The sequence below is a fragment of the Lissotriton vulgaris genome, chromosome 6 (genome assembly GCF_964263255.1).
Source record: "Lissotriton vulgaris chromosome 6, aLisVul1.2, whole genome shotgun sequence".
Classification (NCBI taxonomy): Eukaryota; Metazoa; Chordata; class Amphibia; order Caudata; family Salamandridae; genus Lissotriton; species Lissotriton vulgaris.
The window spans coordinates 1,269,447,473-1,269,466,257 of record NC_141694.1 but is presented as its reverse complement, the minus strand read 5'-3'; the positions used below and the strand labels follow the sequence as shown (position 1 = coordinate 1,269,466,257).

General features: G+C 42.9%; 1 protein-coding gene across 4 annotated transcripts in view; it reads left to right on the top strand.

The window, feature by feature from the left end:
- IPCEF1 (interaction protein for cytohesin exchange factors 1) overlaps positions 1 to 18,785 on the top strand; it is a 511,939-nt gene that overhangs the window by 474,462 nt on the left and 18,692 nt on the right. For all 4 annotated transcript variants that reach the window (XM_086927393.1, XM_086927391.1, XM_086927392.1 and 1 more), the window contains one exon: positions 18,474 to 18,667. In XM_086927393.1, coding sequence (XP_086783519.1) covers positions 18,474 to 18,667 — 194 coding nt within the window. The remainder of the gene's footprint in view (positions 1 to 18,473; positions 18,668 to 18,785) is intronic.

Sequence of the window (18,785 nt, the reverse complement as noted above, 5' to 3'; positions counted from 1 at the left end):
TCGAAACCAGGAAGTGTTGGCAGCCATTTTGTGCCTCAGTATAAGCGAGGATCTAGAAATTAGTAAAACAAGTGTTTAAAACGTATAAAGGAGGCAGGTAAGAAATATTTTAACCCTCTAGACCTGCTTAGGGCCCAAAAAATAATTAGATTTTTTTGAGAAACTGAGAAATGTGTGCTGGGTGCCTGGATCTGCTGTAAAAAGAATTACAAACGAAGCGCGGGCACCTGTGCTTGTTAAAAAATTAGCTACGTGGGAAGGAGGAATCCCGGGTTCTAAAATATTGCATTTGTAGCAGGGGCCGAGAAAAAAGGGGGGGTCCCAAACATGTTTTCCCCATGCAATTTTCCATAGGAACTGTTCATCACTGCTACAGCCCGAACCGCTGAACGGAATTACACCAAATTTGGCAAAGTGGTAGTCCTTGGTTCAGACTCATGCCTTTTGCTTAAATGGTGTAAATCTGTTCAGTAGATCCTGAGAAAATTACAATTAAAAATACATATATATCTATGACCTCGGTGGATCTGCGCATCTTGCACGCACTCTAAGCGCACTGTCCGAATCACACGCTGAATGCTAATTGGCTGTCAAGTGGTTGTTAACTTTCGAAACCAGGAATTGTTGGCAGCCATTTTGTGCCTCGGTAGAAGCGAGGATCTAGAAAATAGTAGGACAAGTGTTGAAAACGTATAAAGGGGGCAAGTGAGAAATATTTTGATCATCTAGACCTGCTTAGGGAGTCCCACAAGGACCCCCAAGGGTCCCCCCAATTTTTTTTTGGGGGGGGGGAAACTGAGAAATGTGCGGTGGGTGCATGGATCTGCCGTAATAAAAATAAAAACTAAGCGGGGCTCCTCTGCTTGTTTAAAAATTAGCTACCTAGGAGGGCCAAATCCCGGGGTCTAAAATATTACATTTGATGGGGGCTCCAAGGGGCCCTGTAGGCCGGGGATTGCCATTCCCCGTGCTACAAAATAAATGGGTGAGGGAGCTCAAAGGTTCGTCTGAGCCCCGAGGATTACCACCTTCTGGGGCTTTTTATGTTTTGAGAGGGGAGCCGCGTGGTCTCCATTCTGGAGCAATCAAAAGCCTTGGGGAACACCACCCCCCAAGAGAGACTCCTGCTGTGTCTCGGGGTGTCTACCCCCGGGATACTACTGTTTGGTTTGGCAGGGCGGGAGTCGAGGTTCCCGTTGTGTCATAGCAAACTTGAGGGCATATTAACAAGAGCCAATTCGCCTTAATTTAAAAAAAAAGCCAAAAATGCTGTGAAAATTATATCGCCCTATTTACTAGGTGACGCTAAGATGCAATAATGCATGTTAGCCGCCGGTTTGCTAATGGCTCACCTCGTATCTTCAATGAGTTGCAATGTAGGTGTTGTCAGTGGCAAGGTAGGTGTTTCTATGAGAATATAAAAAGGAAGAGGGAGGTATGACAATAGCGTTGTATTTACAAGGCGGCCTTGGATTTGAGGACCGATAGGAAAACTCTCGCTAATTGCGGTTTATGTCAGATCCTAACATCTGTTCTGAAGTAGACTTAAGCATGTTTAATATGTGAGGTGGATTGATATGTTGAGGCCACAGTCTTAAATTAATAAGCTTTTCACTTGCGAACATAAATTATCGTTGTATTCCTCGCGATATTGGGGCCTACTTACAGCGTTAAAATTATTGTCGCTTTAGACTTAGGAAAGTGTTGTTAAAGCGCACATAATGGCTTAATAATAGGCTTTTGAGAATTTGTGAGAATTCCAATAGAAGCCCAGGTTTACACCAGAACATGTTAACACTGTCCTTGATAATATGCCCCCAAGTTTGCTATGGCAGGGCGAGAGCCTCGGCTCTCATGCTTGCATAGCAAACACTAATGTTGAAAAAATCTGCCGGTAAGATAACAAAGGATTTTGAAGTCCATTATCGCCGTTTTAGTTGTATTTTGCTGCCGTTAGAGCCGCGACAATTTTAACGCTGTCCTTGTAAATATGCCCCTAAGTTTTGTAATGTTGACAATCCTGTCTCCCATTTAAATAGGCACGAAGTATTTAGTGAAGTGCACTGTGAATCGTGAAGCAACACTGTCTAATTGTGATCAATAAAGAATTTGAAGAGTTGTGTACTTCTTTTGCTCGTAATGTACAAAGGGGCAGATTTACAAGTCCCTCGCGTCACTATTGCATTACTTTTAACATGGGAAAAGTGACGCGAAAGTGGTGCAAGGGGCTTGTAAATCTTCTACACAGTGTTCTATCTTAGTTTGCTTTCCTATCTGTCATGTAGAAGATCCTGGGTAAATATAACGGTTTCTGTACAGCAAGTACCTTTCAACCCTACCCCCAAACTGCTTACTGCCTGTTACCATAGTAACAGTTCATGGAACACTTAAGTGAGCACACAGGTTACAAGTTCACCACACAATGTTGCTAATCCGAACAGTTACTGTGCTGGAGTTTTTAAAATTTTCCATAGGAACCGTTAATCGCAGCTACAGACTCTGGTAAAAATTGTTTAATGTTTTCTAAGCATATGATTATCACACTAAATAATAGTGAAATGTTGTCAGAAAAAGAAGACGTATATACTTTTAAAATTAACTTTTATTAAAACAACAATAAATAACTAGAAACGTAACTTTAAGATAACAATATAATAAATAACAAGAAACCTAACTTTGAGGTGTTCGAACCACTAGGACGGGCTATCACAGCGCTTGCGTTGGGAGCAACTCTAAAATGCCGTAGAGCACGTGCGCCCGTCTTTTTTATTGGTAGGGTCACATGTTTAGTGTTGTATGTGCTGGATGGGTGTGGTGTGGGTGTATACCAGCCATGAGGTAGTGTGTGTGTGCTGTTCTGACAACTAGACCAGGAAGTAAGAAATCACTACAAAGGAAATCTGGGCCATGTACGTACCGTTGTTGTGTTTTCCTGGAAGCGTAAGCGGAGTAGGCTGGACTGACGTATGCCAGTGCTGCGCGCGGCTGTGAGCGATGACTCCGAAGCTATGGGCCTGGTTCCGTCGTGAGCTATATGAAAAATCTACTGATTTCGGTGTCCGTGTTGTAGTGCTGCCGTCACCCGGGTCTTACACGCAAATATGTCATTATGTCTGTAAAGTCCCACAATATGGTTAACATGGAAGGTACTGGGTATCACTGACCCTATATTCATCCATAGATGCACACATAAAAGATGGTGGACATGACGCATTTCTGCGAATATGAATATTTGTTGTACATTCAGTGGAGTGTTGTAGCTGTAGTAATACAGGGCTGTGAAAGGTTTAGGTTGCAGTTTTTGGCACATGAAGGACAGATAATTTATATACGTATGTGGTCATTCAGGTGTACTGTTGAACTTGGTGCTGGAAATCATTGTTCAAGGCTCAGAGTCGCGTTCACATCCTGTTATTGTAGAGTAATGACGTAATCAACGTGTGCCTGAAAATGTACTGTAAATAAAGTGGTCATGTAAATTGTTGATATAGTTTTAGGTCGACTTCGCGCTATATAAATATGCTAAAAAAAAAAGAAATAGTACACATTTATAAATTGCCTATACAGTTTCTTTGCAGTATTGTAATGATCCACTTTGTACGTTCATATTTGTAGAATGAGCAAAAGAAAGTTATATAATCAAAGTTTGTGTTTTTGGCAGAGGTAAGATGGTTGCTTATGCTATTTACAGCACAATATAATGCGGTAGGGTGCAGGAGCAGCATTTTACGAACACAATTAGTACACAGACACAGATAGATAGTTGAAGTGGGTACGGGCACGTGTGCTCGACTCCATTTTATTACTTTACTGTTAATAACAAGTAGAATAGTAATCATGATATCATACACAGATATTCATTCAATCATAAATGGTTTATGACTTCTGCTGTACAAAGGTAGGAGCACTATATGTGAAATTATGCACAGAAGATTCTATTGTAAAGGGTTCATGAGTTGTGGTACATTGAGGTAGGGGCGGTTTGTGTGGAGCCTGCGATGATGCGTGGTTCAGGCTGAGTACACTGGTAAGAATGTCTTTTGGCAACACAATTTTGCCTTAATAAGGCTACGTGGCGATTATTTATGGTGCACTGAGTTAGTGGTACGTATGGTGCTCAGTGTGTTGCCTACTGAACTGCATCATTTGTAATTACGATTAAAATAAAAGATGAAACATGTATGGAATACATTGTCGAAATAATTATGTTTCAGGGACATTATAGTTCAAGCTGTGACCTGTGGTGTGCACAGTGTAGACTACCATTGAGTGTGTCTTTGTACTTGCAGCGTGAATTTTGTTTTTCAACTACACCTAGGACTGATATAAAAGAAGTTTTTGAAGGATGGCTACTAGAGGGATATTGTGTAGGTCTGAGGGACGTTATACCTTCTTTGGTACTGCACTCTATAAATAATGAATGAAGAGTCAGTTGAATTCTGCTTGAATGTCATGTGGCGATGAAATATGGTGCACTGAGTTAGTAGTACCTTTGGGACTGAGCGTGTACATAACCTGTGATGATGCGTGGTCCGGGCAGGCCGCACTGGGGGTAATGTTTTTTGACTCCTGAATTTTGCCTTAATAAAGCCTTGTGGTGATTATTTATGGTGTAATGAGATAGTGGTACGTCTGCTGTTTAGCATGTACTCACCCTGCGATGATGGGTGGTCTGAACGGGCTGCACTCAAAGCTTTGACTGTTGCATACTGGACTGCATGTACTTTGAAGGGGAAAAAAAAGTACCATCGATGATTATCAATTCTTCAGCAACAAAATGGTCAGAATCAGATGATTCTTCCAGTGGGGTAGCTGTTTTTGTCCCCAAAAAAGAAATTCGGGTTTCCAATGAAGAAAAAGTGAGGTTCAAATTGTGATCTGTGCTGTCAGCAGTGTAGATTGCCATTAAGTGTGCCTTTGCACTTGCAGCGTGAATTTATTATTCAACTAAATCTATAACTGATATAAAAGAAGTTTTTAAAGGATGCATACTAAAGGGATATTGTATAGGTTTGATAGGTCTTATGCTTAGTTTGGTATTGTACTCTGCAAATAATGAATCAATAGTCTTTCTAATTGTGAGTTCTGATGACCGCAGTGTAGGCAGGAGGCAGCGGTTAGCAAGAGCCCACGGCCACTTGGCGTTAAGTAGAGCTATACAGTATTGGTAATTTTGCATTTGTGCAACCAGCAACGATAAGTGGTACACAGAGTTAGTGGCACCTGAAGCAACAATGTTAATAAAATCAAGTTTTCTTATAAAGACTTTTTGTCCATTTACGGGACTAAGGTGCAGTAGATCTCCAAAAACTATGATATGTTTTTCTTTAAATAAGACATTTGAGTCAATATGGCTAGAGTAAAGATTCAAAGCTGAATTGAAGTTGTGAACCCTGCTGGCCGCACTGTAGATCAAAGGCAGTAGTCAGCAAAGATATCGACAAATGATTTTTGACACTTATTTTAACAAAATCAGAACACATACAGTACAATTGTCTCTGCATTAAATAAATCAAGGTTGAATTCCTTACTGTCTGTAGTGTACATGCAAAGCTGAATTAAAGTTGTGAGCCCTGCTGTCCGCAGTGTAGATCATAGGCTGCACTGCATTATCTGTAATGTACTCCATAGATTGACTGTTGCATACGGGATTGCATGAACTGGTATCAAGTGGTGAACTCTGTTGATCGCAGTGTACATTTGATGGCGGTAATCAGTATAGAGATTGAGGAATGTTTTTTGCCGCATCATTTAACAAAATTGTCTCTGCCTTACATAAATCAAGGCTAACTTCAATGCTGTCCGTAGTGTAGATGCAAAGCTGAATTCAAGTTGTGAACCCTGCTGTCCGCAGTGTAGATCGAAGGCAGTAGTTGACATAGACATCGAGGAATGCTTTTTTTGTCACATACTTTAACAAAATCTGAGGACACAGTACAATTGTCTCTGCCTTAAATAAATCCAGACTAAATTCAATGTTGTCTGTAGTGCTGATGCGCCACTGGTATCAAGTTGTAAACTCTACTGGCCGCACTGTAGATCGAAGGCAGTAGTCAGCACAAATATCGACGCAGAATTTTTATCACTTATTTTAACAAAGTCTGAGGACATACAATAGAATTGTCTCTGCCTTACATAAATCAAGGATAACTTCAATGCTGTGCGTAGTGTAGATCCAAAGCTGAATTCAAGTTGTGAACCCTGCTGTCTGCAATGTATATCGAAGGTAGTAGTTGATACAGACATAAGTCTGCGGTGCTGTGGCGCTGATTTCGGAATGGGCCTGTATCGAGGAGGCACGTGGTCATGGTGGCAGTCACGTGGCAGGGTGAGGACCTTCACTGTGGCAGAGTCTTTTCTCTTTGCAGAAGTGAACCATGCCCAAAGCGTAGGCTAATTATTTATACTCTTACGCTGGAGTTGTGTATGTTGGACCAGCCCACTCCGCTTCTGCTTTAAGGGGCGTGGGGAGACAACACAGCTACATGACCGAGATATTCTCCAGAGTCTGAGATAATATGGCTGCGTCCACTGTGCAGTACACCACAGGTATCAATACTATATTTTCACATGGAAAAGTTTTCTGTTTTGATAGTGAGTTGTGTATAGCATATCACCGGTATACTTAGGATTCTGTAAATTATTGTTGATGTGCAAATTTATTGCCTTACACATAGTTGGTTGCCACATTTCTGAACATTCAGCTATTGTACGTTTGAGAGGATATGGTATCTTGGGAACGTCTATTGTCCTGTTTTGTGCTGCGTCTGAGGTAGTAGGGGGAGGGATCCGGAGGGGGTCGTTGTAGTGGTGGTGGCGCTGGGTGTTGTGATTTTGTTGATTGTCAGATGTGCATGATTAGTACCTCTATCACATATTCATCTTTAAATATGGGTGTGAGTTGGGTGTAATTTACCCAGTAGATAGTCGACCTCCTTACACCAGTATATGTTGATGATAATTTGTTACTGGTAAGTGGAGCTATCGCCTGTTTTTTTAGTGGTTTGTGGTGATTTTGTTGGTGGAAGGAATCAATTGAAGAGTGGTGATATTTGCAGTTTTTACTAGGTTGAGATTGGGATGATAATTAAAAAAGATAGAAAAAAAACATATGCTTAATGAACATTATAATTAAGAATTATCATTTAAAAAAACTTTTGAAATTCCCTAAAAAACCACAGGTTACAGGCAGGTTATAGTTAGGAATTAGCATTTAAAAAACCTTAGAAATTCATTGAAAAACCATAGGTTTCAGGGGTGTTATAGTTAGCTGGACATTTCACTCATACAAAACCATTGAAATTCCTCCGTTATAATTAGTTGTACTAACTGTAACTCTTGCGCCCGCAATCCTCTGGTGATGATGTCACATATTCATGACATGGTCAGTGACATCACTGATGACTTCAGTGATGACATCTCAAATGACATCACTGATGACATCTTCCACCTGACAATCAGATACACCTCATCATACAGTACTATCACCTTTTATCACTCACTGTAAAATACAGAGTGCCATATTTGAATCCATTGACACAGCAATACAAGTATCTAAAAACCCACTCGATGATTCCTAGATCTACACACACATCTGATCAATTACCCATAGATGTACTCATACATGTTGTCAATGATCAACAGAACACTATCAAATATACTTATACACCTATATTGTCATTACACACCAGCACACATCCTATTCGCTTATGCAGTCATCCTACTCACTTTTTCAAACAATGTATTATATTTACATTTACTTAGCTACACACTTATATAAATAGCACTTTATTTATTCATATAGATACTTACTCATACTTAGTGTGTTATGAAATCACTATTACAAGTATACCGTTATCTATATAGTCACTCATGCAATGAATGAGTTTTATGTATAGTTATTTATATACATCAACTGTCACATACACTGCTTTTTATTTTTTCTACTTTGTTGGACATATACCATTGAGAAATATATTTGCTCATCACCACACCCATAAAGATATTTATTCACCTAAACAACTATTATAACATGTAATATTAACGTCATATACCTACTGAATTAACTATTCACATATCTTTGGGCAGTCACAGATCCCCCACCGAACCACACACACATTCACTCTCCCATACAAATAGTCAGTTAACTAATCAATAACTAATATAGACTTTCACTTAGCTAGTAAGCAACTGGTGCAGCAGTAATACAGACATTCACACTATTTAGTCACTATCCAATATATTTAGTGAGACACTATAAATTAGTCAAGTAAACAGTCAATCACACTGCTACTAAATTCTCCATCCAGATATTTATATATCCACTGATTATTCAATGCAGATTGGTATATATATATATAATACATATTTAAAAAACAAACCAAACCAAATTCACTGGATGATGTTATCAGTGATTTCATCAGTGATCTGCAAAAACCTTGCAAAGCAAGGAATGACGACGCCCTACTCAAGAAACCTACAGCGGACCCCACCGAACTCAAGAATTACCGCCCCATCTCGCTCCTCCCGTTCCCAGCCAAAGTCATCGAGAAGACCGTCAACAAACAGCTGACCGCCTTCCTCGAGACGAATGGATCCCTCGACCCCTCACAGTCTGGCTTCCGAGCCAACCACAGCACCGAGACCGCCCTCATCACTGCCACCGATGACATCCGAGCCCTGATGGACAACGGAGAAACAGCTGCCCTGATCCTCCTAGACCTCTCCGCGGCATTCAACACTGTTTGCCACCGCACCCTAGTGCAGCGCCTCAGCAACGTCGGAATCCAGGAGAAGGCACTGGAATGAATCATCTCCTTCCTCGACGGAAGAACACAGAGAGTCCGTCTACCACCGTACAAGTCAGAGGCCACCGAAGTCATCTGCGGCGTCCCTCAAGGATCCTCGCTGAGCCCCACCCTCTTCAACGTCTACATGAGCCCCCTCGCGGCCATCGCACGGCAACACAACCTCAACATCATCTCCTACGCTGACGACACCCAGCTGATCCTCTCCCTGACCAACGACCCTGCCGCCGCCAGAGCCAACCTTCACGAAGGGATGAAAGACGTAGCCGAGTGGATGACGACCAGCCGCCTGAAACTGAACTCAGACAAGACGGAAGTCCTCATCCTGGGTTCCTCGCCCTCCACCTGGGACGACTCCTGGTGGCCCCCCGCCCTGGGCACCGCACCCAAACCGACAGACCACGCACGCAACCTGAGCTTCATCTTGGACTCCTCCCTCACCATGACCAGACAAGTCAACGCCGTCTCCTCGTCATGCTTCAACATCCTGCGCATGCTACGGAAGATCTTCCGGTGGATCCCCACCGAGACCAGGAAGACCGTCACCCAGGCCCTCGTCACCAGCCGACTGGACTACGGCAACGCCCTCTACGCCGGAACCACCGCCAAGCTCCAGAAGAGACTCCAGCTGATCCAGAACGCCTCAGCCAGACTCATCCTCGACATCCCACGACACAGCCACATCTCCGGACATCTGAAAGACCTGCATTGGCTCCCCGTCAACAAAAGAATCACCTTCCGTCTCCTCACCCACGCACACAAAGCCCTACACGATCAAGCCCCGAGCTACCTCAACAACCGCATCAACTTCTACGCTCCCAAACGTCATCTCCGATCAGCCAGCCACGCCCTCGCCGCCGTCCTCCGCATCCGAAGAACGACAACAGGAGGAAGGTCCTTCTCCTACCTGGCCGCCAAGACCTGGAACTCCCTCCCTCCCGACCTGCGCCTGACCCAAGACCACCTCTCCTTCAGGAAGAAGCTCAAGACCTGGCTATTCGAGCAGTAGCAGCACCCCCCCCCCCCCAAGCGCCTTGAGACCCTCCGGGTAAGTAATGCGCTCTATAAATGTCTGTGATTGATTGATTGATTGATTGATTGACGCCGTGTTCTGACCAAAATTACTTTATTCAGTCAGCTGAGGACCTCAGGACACGTATGGACTTCATCCCCTGAGCAGCAGTGCGCCAGAAGGCGCATTTGCAGTGTGGTGTAAAAAAGGGGGTGGCCTCGAAACACCTCTCTGCAACGCAGCTCTGTGGTACTTACTGAAAGTACCTGGTGGGCTAGCTGACCCCCAGGGACCCTGAGGATTGAAAGGGACTTAATCCCCCAAGTTACAACATGCCAGGGGGCACGTTTGCACAGTGGTGCAGGGAGGGGGCGGGGCCTGATATAACAAGTGTGCAAACCGCCCCCTGGCATGTGGTAAATTGGGGGATTAAGTCCCCTTCAATCCCGAGGGTCCCTGGGGGCCAACTAACCCACCAAGTACCTCCAGTAAGCACCACAGAGCTGTGTTGCAGAGAGATAGTCGGAGGCCACGCCCCTTTTCACACCACTCTGCAAATGCGGCTTCTGGGGCACTGCTGGTGAGGCCATGAGGACCTCAGGACACAAGTGGACTTAATCCCCCGAGAAGCAGTGCACCGGAAGGTGCAGCGTGGTGCAAAAAGGGAAGTGGCCTCGGAACACCTCTCTACAAAGCAGCTCTGTGTTGCTTACTGGCGGTACCTGGTGGGCTAATTGGCCCCCAGGGACCCTCAGGATTCAAGGGAACTTAATAGGGACTTTATAGTTCGAAATTAGCATTTAAAAAAACCTTAGAAATTCACTGGAAAAACTATAGGTTTTGAGGACGTTATAGTTAGAAATTAGCATTTAAAAAACCTTAGAAATTCACTGAAAATAACATAGGTTTCAGGGACATTATAGTTAGAAATTAGCATTTAAAAAACCTTAGAAATTCACTGAAAAAACCAAAGGTTTCAGGGACGTTATAGTTAGTTGGACATTTCACTCGTACAAAACCAGAGAAATTCGGCCATTATAGTTAGTAGAGATAACTATAACTCGCAATGCACTGCTGATGACGTCACAGTCACATATTACATCACTCATGGCACGGTCAGTGACATCACTGATGACATCACTCATGACATCGCAAAAGACAATACTGATGACATCACTCATGACATCATCCATGTGATAATCTAATGCACCCTAATAAAACCTTTTATACACCCACTCTGAAATCCAAACTACCAATGTCGAAACCATAGACAGACCAATAGCAGTTAGTACATACCCGCTCCGTGATTCCTAGGTCTACACACACACACATCCACTCATTCACTCATACAGTAACTTATACATGCAGTCACTCATCAATACAGCACTATCATATACACTCATACACCTATACATACACTCACACACTGCCACTCATCCATAGACTTGCACACCTACTCAGTCATGCAAAGAATCAATCACACCCATTTACTCACCTATACAGTTATACACAGACCACTTCACTTATTTATCCAAATACTAACACATACTTGCTCTCTTATACAACAACTGATACAAGCACACACTCATCCATACAGCCACTCTCACAATCACCCACTCTCGCATATAGGGCCAGATGTAGGTAATCTCATTTTACCGATTCCTAAATACCGAATTTTACCGATTCGGTATTTAGGAATCGGTAAATATGATGTAGTTAATAAATCGGTTAAATGTACAGATTCTGTAATATTTCTTATTACCGATTCAGTAATACCGATTCGGTAATAGGAAATACCTTCCCATTCATTCCTATGGGCCTGGAGGCCCATAGGAATGAATAGGAAGCTATTCACTATTACCGATTCGGTATTTACCGAATCGGTAATAGCAGGAGCATATTCAAGGGCGGCAGGGTGTCACATTGACCCCCTGTTGCACCCCTGAATCGTGCATTGCATGTGTGCACATGTGGCGCACATAAATATGTCTGCCACATGGCACCTTGAAAAAAGCAAATTATTGCTTTTTTAAAGGTATTCGGTATTTACCAACAACTTGTAGTTGGTGGTAAATAACGAATCCTTAAAGCAAAAATGCACTCACTTGAGTGCTACCTACATAGGTTTTAAGGATTCGGTAATTTACAGATTCCTTAAAATAAGGAATTGTTATTTTACCGATTTCTTAAAATAAGGAATCGGTAAATTACCGAATCCTTAAAACCAGCCTCCTACATTAGAAAGGGCTATATACCGGTCGGTAACGGGAAAATCAGCGATTTTCGGCCGTTACCGACCAGTATTTAGCTACCTACATCTGGCCCATAGTCATTTATATACCCCAACACTCACATATACTGCCTTTAACATATGTAGTTACTCACACATATACCACTGAGACATCCATTCACTCACCAACACACCCATACACACACTCACCCACCCATACAGCCCTTCACAGATGTACTCTTGAACCCATATACCCAGGGAATCACCCACTAACAAATCCATGCACAGTCACCCACCCACCCACCCACCCCCCACTCACTCACACAGACACTCAGGCACCCATACAGATACTCAGACAACCAATCAATAACCCATATAGACAGTCATGTAGGTACTCACCAACCCATGCATCCGCTTATACACCAACTGACAGACTGACACAGTTTACTCACTAACCCATGCTTTCAGTAAGATACGCTTAATCCATCACTTATACAATCAGTCACGCACATACTAAATCATCCATTCAGACACTTATACACCCACTCATTCTTCAATACACCTTGGTATATATATATATATATATATATATATATATATATATATATATATATTTATATATATATATATATGTATGTATATCAAACACTCAGTCACCTCACAGATGGAGCTCACACGGGTGAAACTTTCTGCATGATTTAATGGAGACTTTGCACAATGGAATGCTCCGCCAGCAGCAAAGGTATGTCAAAAGTCAAACGCCGACGCGTTTCGGGCTCCTGCCCTTCGTCCCAGGCTGACTTGTAAACTTGCACTAACACCAACCAAACGCACCTGATTCAATAAGTACTGGCCCCAGTGGGCGTGGCTGCTCCCGCAGGCTTCTGGTACTGGTGGTGCGATTGAAGTGTTCCTCATGTGAGGTGGCGTCAGTGAAGTTCGTAAAAACACGGTAAAACCCCAGTGGGTCGCTCACTGCACGGTGCACTTCCTGTGTGCACGTAAACAGTCACCATAAGCAGCACCTCGTCCCAATTGACGGTCCCAACATTGGCGGAGCATTCCATTGTGCAAAGTCTCCAGTAAATCATGCAGAAAGTTTCACCCGTGTGGGCTCCATCTGTGAGGTGACTCTGAGTGTTTGATATATATATATATATATATATATATATATATATATATATATATATATATATATATATATATATATATATATATATATATATATATATATATATATATATATATATATATTCAAACTTTAAAGAAACACACATTCACTGGATGATGTCATCAGTGATGTAATTTGAGATGTCTTTGATATAAGACATCAGTATGTGCACTGCCTTAAATTCAGCTTGTGGTTGCAAAGGTGCACGGTGCTACAGGGTATCACTCTCTGATCCGGAGTATGGTGAATATCAATAGAGTTGCATCTCCATGCAAGTGGGGTATGTCCCCCGGGCACTGGTTGAAAGGTCCTTCGAAAAGGTTTACATTTTTAGTTGCCTTATTCATAAAAACACCATTCAATGTCCATAGATTTCAATGTTTATTGATATTGTTGGATCACAATATTATTTCTTCATTTTCCGTAAATTCAAACTTCAATTCCCGGAATGCAATGTAATTGGTATGTATACTTCATGAATCCAACTGCATGTCGGCTATGAAGCCTTCATCTGGGGATAATCTGCAAATTAAGTATGGGCTGATGTAAATTTAATCTGAAAGAAGAATGCCACTGGACTAATGTGGGAAAGCTAATTTAAGAACCTTAACCCACAGGTGAAGGGAAAGGAGAATCGCTGAAGAAAATGGGAATTGAAGTTTGAATTTACGGAAAATGAAGAAATAATATTGTGATGCAACATCCCCCAGGGCCAGCTCCAGCAATTCCCCGGGGTGCCCACCCCTGCGACATTGAAGTTTGCTATGGTTTGACACCGCTCCCGCCATGCCATTTATTTTAATTGTATTTTATTTATTTATAAAGTTTTATATTACGCAAACATGATCCCGAAGAATATCAGAGTGCTTCACATTTGGCGGGAGGGAAGTTAATCATGGAAGTACAGGAGTAAAATAACCATATCAAACGAAACAGTTACAAAAGGGTGCAACAAAGAACATCACAATAGTTAATAAATAGCGAACTGAAAGGTGTAGGTCCAATATCTTAAAGCAGACAATCCAAACCCATTTCAGGTAAGAACTTGTTCATAATGAATCTTTTTACTTATAATTTGAAAGCAACCGTGGAGGAGATTCTGTGTACTTCCAATGGGAGAGAGTTCTAGATCTTCAGGTCAGAGCCGGAGAAAGCTCTGTGACGCATTCTCTGCTCCGATTTGTGGAAGCGAAACCATTAAAAATGCTCTAGCTTCTACGAAGCATAGCAGAATTGCTTTTGGACAGAGGGAACTGCATGTTTGCAGGTCCCTCTGTCCAACAGCACTGTGGCTCCTGCAGGAGGCAGCGAGCCGTCAGGAACCACAGGGACCTTCAGGCTCTCCCTGTGTTCCACAACAAGTTGGCCATGCCCGGGGGATGGGATCCCCAGGGCAATATCGGTCTGAGGTGGGGGGGCCAGGCTGAAACCTGAGCCTGACTATAACGTCTCTGTACCCTTTGTTTTTTTTCAGTGAAAATATATATATATATATATAACCTACTTGCAGTCACCAGTAGGTAGTTACAGTTAGGACCTAGTTTCCATAGGCAAAGCGTTTTTTGATTTGCCAATATCTATGGCGCCGTTTGATGAATCTTCATGAATTTTTCAAAATGAAGGGCCTGCTCAGGTCAGCTCCTGTCTTGAAAGTTTCAGGGTGATTCTTCAAGCAGAGGCCGAAAAAAAAGGGGGTCCCAAAACATGTTTTCTCAATGTTAGTTTCCGTAGGAACTTTTGTCGTGGCAAACAGTCCGAACTGCTGAACGGAATTACACCAAATTTGGCAGAGAGGTAGCTCTTGGTCCAGAGTGCACTCTGTGCTGTAAATGATGTAAATCCATTCAGTAGTTCCTGGGAAATTTAAAAGTAAAAAATATCGATATCCGTTGACCACAGTGGATTTACGAACCCTCCCGAGCATGAGCGTCATTTTGATTGGCTGCCAACACTCAAAACCAAAAAGTGTTGGCAGCCGAGTCACAAGAAAACAGTAACAAAAAAGAATAAAAACAAGAGAAGGGGGCAGGGTAGAAACACCCTGACCCCCTAGGCCTGCTCAGGGGGTCCCCAAAAAAGCATTTAAATAAAAGAAATCAGCAAAAATCGTGGTCTCATGCACTTTTTTTGTTTTAAGCCCCCTGGTGGGCAAGGTCCCGGGGGCAATCTGCAGCTCCAAGGACCATTTCCACCTCCCCAGGGCTTTATAAATAATGTTTGGGGGAACGCGGCCCCCCCACAGCCCTTGGGAGTACCACCTCTCTGGGGCTTCAATTTAAATGGGGTGGGGGTCCTCACGGGCTCCCCAGGCCCCGTGGACCGCCACCTCCCCGGGGCTACTGTAAAAAATTGTGTGGGGGGGCTTGAGTCCTCCACACTGCCCCGGGGACCACCACCTCCCTGGGGCCCTTAGTATTGAAATACGGGGGTCCGTTACGGACCCTCAGCCCAGGGGACCATCACCTCCCCGGGGCTATTATCACGAATGGAGGGGGGGCCACGCGGAACCCTCTATGGCCCTGGGGACCGCCACCCCCAGGGCTCGCTCCGACAATGTCCCAGGGTGCCCACCCCCAGGACATTTCAGTTTGCAATGGCAGGACGGGAGCACGGCTCCCGCCCTGTCATTTCAAACTATGCTTTGCTTCATGGAAGCGAGAGCAGAAAACCTGCTCCCGCTTCCATGAAGTGAAGCAGATTGCTTTTGGACAAAGGGAGCTGCATGTTAAAGTACAGCTTGCGTACAATATAAGGATATTACAAATAACCAAGGAGTTCCAGGAATATATAGGTTAACAAGGCAGAAGGGCATAAATCAATGAGGTGACTTTCAATATCCTTTTAATGTACATCAGAGGGTATTTTATTCCTTATAATACAAGGTCACACCACAATCCAGCTGAAAAATGCCCTGTGGTAAAGTGCTTAAACACAAAGAAAAAAGCAGCGCCTAAAGAAATAAGCACAGGGAGGACATGAGTATGACGTCTATTCTTCAGCAGAGGGACAAGCACACAAAGTGGAAGGAAGCCTAGAGCAGCTGACCAATAAAAGGCAAGTAAATGAGAGTAACAAGGAAGCCAACCAATAGTAAGCAATGGGCGGTCTCTAAGCCCAGTCATAGAAGACAAAAGGTCTTGACATCTCCCAGTTTTTGGCAAATGACCAGAATCCAAGGAAATACAAGTACACCCCTCAAGTCAGACCCAATTCACATATTTGCAAGGTGCATTGGTTCTGTAACAATAGTTTTGAAAAGATTAAAAGTTTGGATCTACTGTCCCTGCTTTCCTTCTCTAGACTTAGCGGCAGATATACAAGCCCCTTGTGTAATCTTTACGACACTGTTGCATCACTTCTGTGATGCAGCGGCATCGTAAACCATGCGCTACTATGTGACAAATTTACAACGTGACACATCTAGTGAGATACGTCAAGTTGTAAAGCCCTGCAATACATTATACCTGCACCAGGTATAATGTATGCAGGGTGGGCGTTCTGTCGCAAGGAAGCCCCATAAAAGTGACGCAGTGAATTCTACAAGATTTCACTGAGTCACTTTTACGTCTATGCTGCGTCAATACCATACGCCTTCTTGTAGCAGGCGTAAGGAGTGACGCAGCATTGCAAGTATAGGATGCCCCTGAGCAGTGCTGGAGTTCCGTTGTGCTTGCGACACGTCTCCAGCACCTCGTCACCTATACTCTGACAGATGGGTCACGCATCTGTCTCTTCTTGCACCACGGTGCGCCGCACATGGTGGCGCAAGGCGTTCCTAACATCAGGTAAAATAAATAGTGCATCACTGCTGTGCCAGTTATTGTAAATCTGCTCCTAATTCTTTTGGGCTATGATGAGTGGAATCACACAGAACTTAACAAAGTGTAGCGGGCGTAAGTTTTTCGGAGGAGCCTGCTGTAGGCATGGCTGAATGCCGAGTTTCTCAAAAGCAAGGCTACCTGGTCTGGATTTCACTTGACACCTCATCAGCCCTCTATCTTACACTATCCTACACTTCTTTTAGTGCCCAGAGTAGGGAGGGGTCAGAAATTCAGCCACCTACTGTAGATCAATGGATGCAAGATGATATTGGGAAACATAAATGTCAAATGATGGCCTTCATAATTTATTATTATGAAATGTAACCTTTTGAGAAAGTATCTTAAAATGTTATATTATTGGCTTTATTTAAATGTTTTTGATCTCGAGTGACTATATGAATCTTTTTTTCCTTGGCATCTCAATGCCTCTTATTTGAATAATATATTTATAATGTTGAGCATTAAATAAATAGGCATCTATTAATTTTCACCCTTTGTACTTCAACCACAAAACTTGTGATAATAACTTTAGTGCAGGTTTTATATTCATGTCCAGCTAATGCTGTGGTTGGTGGTGATCTGCTATATGTTATCCCGCGCAATAATACTGTATTACTGCATTGTAAGGCATGTTACTGCGTTACTCGAGGGTAATGTGAAGACCACAAATGGCCCGTAACCCTACTATAAATGAGGCAGACGGCTTTGTAATAATCCAATGTGAATCATTTTAGCAATAGTACGTTGAAACATAAACTTTAAAAAACATATTTTCTTAAAAGCAAATGTTCCAAAACCTAGACTACAAAACCCCCGACATTACATAATTAGTAAACATTTCGGCTGGCATATATTCTAGGACAGCAGTTACAATAATACATTAAATCAGTCTAAACAGCCGCGGCCCGTTCAGGGAAGAGCGGTAGGGCCCTGTGAGGGGGGATTCCGACAGACGATGACCAGGGCAAATTAATTATTTATTTAATTGTGACTGGTCATCGTCTGTCAAAATCCTCCCTCACCCGGCCCCACCGCCCCACCACCTCACCGCTTCTACCTGCACGGGCCGCGGCTGAGTCTGAAATATATGGAAAGTGGCTTTGGCTGGATTTAGGAATTAAAAATAGGTTGGTTTTTTTTGTAGGGAGATTTTAATGCAAACACGAGAATTTTGGCAGTTTATGTTTTGGAATTTAAGAGGCTTATTTATAATCCCCTTGCGCCACCGGTATTTCACTTTTCCCCCAAATTAAAAGTGACGCACTGGCGGTGCAAGGGGCATGTAAATAACCCCCCCAAGATTCTGCAAAAGGTGATTTTCACATTGAACTCTTGTTACATCGGATTGAGAACCGAAGGAGGGGAAACTTAAATGTCTACTGTTCTGTACCTGCTTTGATCCATATTTAATGCTTTTGTTTTTCTTTTCAAGCACAAAGTATGGGCCCAGAGAACGATGAGATGCAGAGACTTTTCAAGTCTCTGGAACAAGCAAGTCTATCCCCCATTGGCGACCGAAGGCCATCCACAAAGCGGGAGCTGAGAAAATCATTCATCAAACGCAGCAAAAACCCCTCAATAAATGATAAGTTACATAAAATAAGAACGCTCAACAGCACGTTGAAGGTAAGAGTGTGATTCTGTGTGAGGTATAAAAAAACAATGGATGTACAATAAAATTGGGAAATAATCCTGATGTATCATAATGTGGAAGAAAAGCTAACTGAACAATTCATATTTTAGC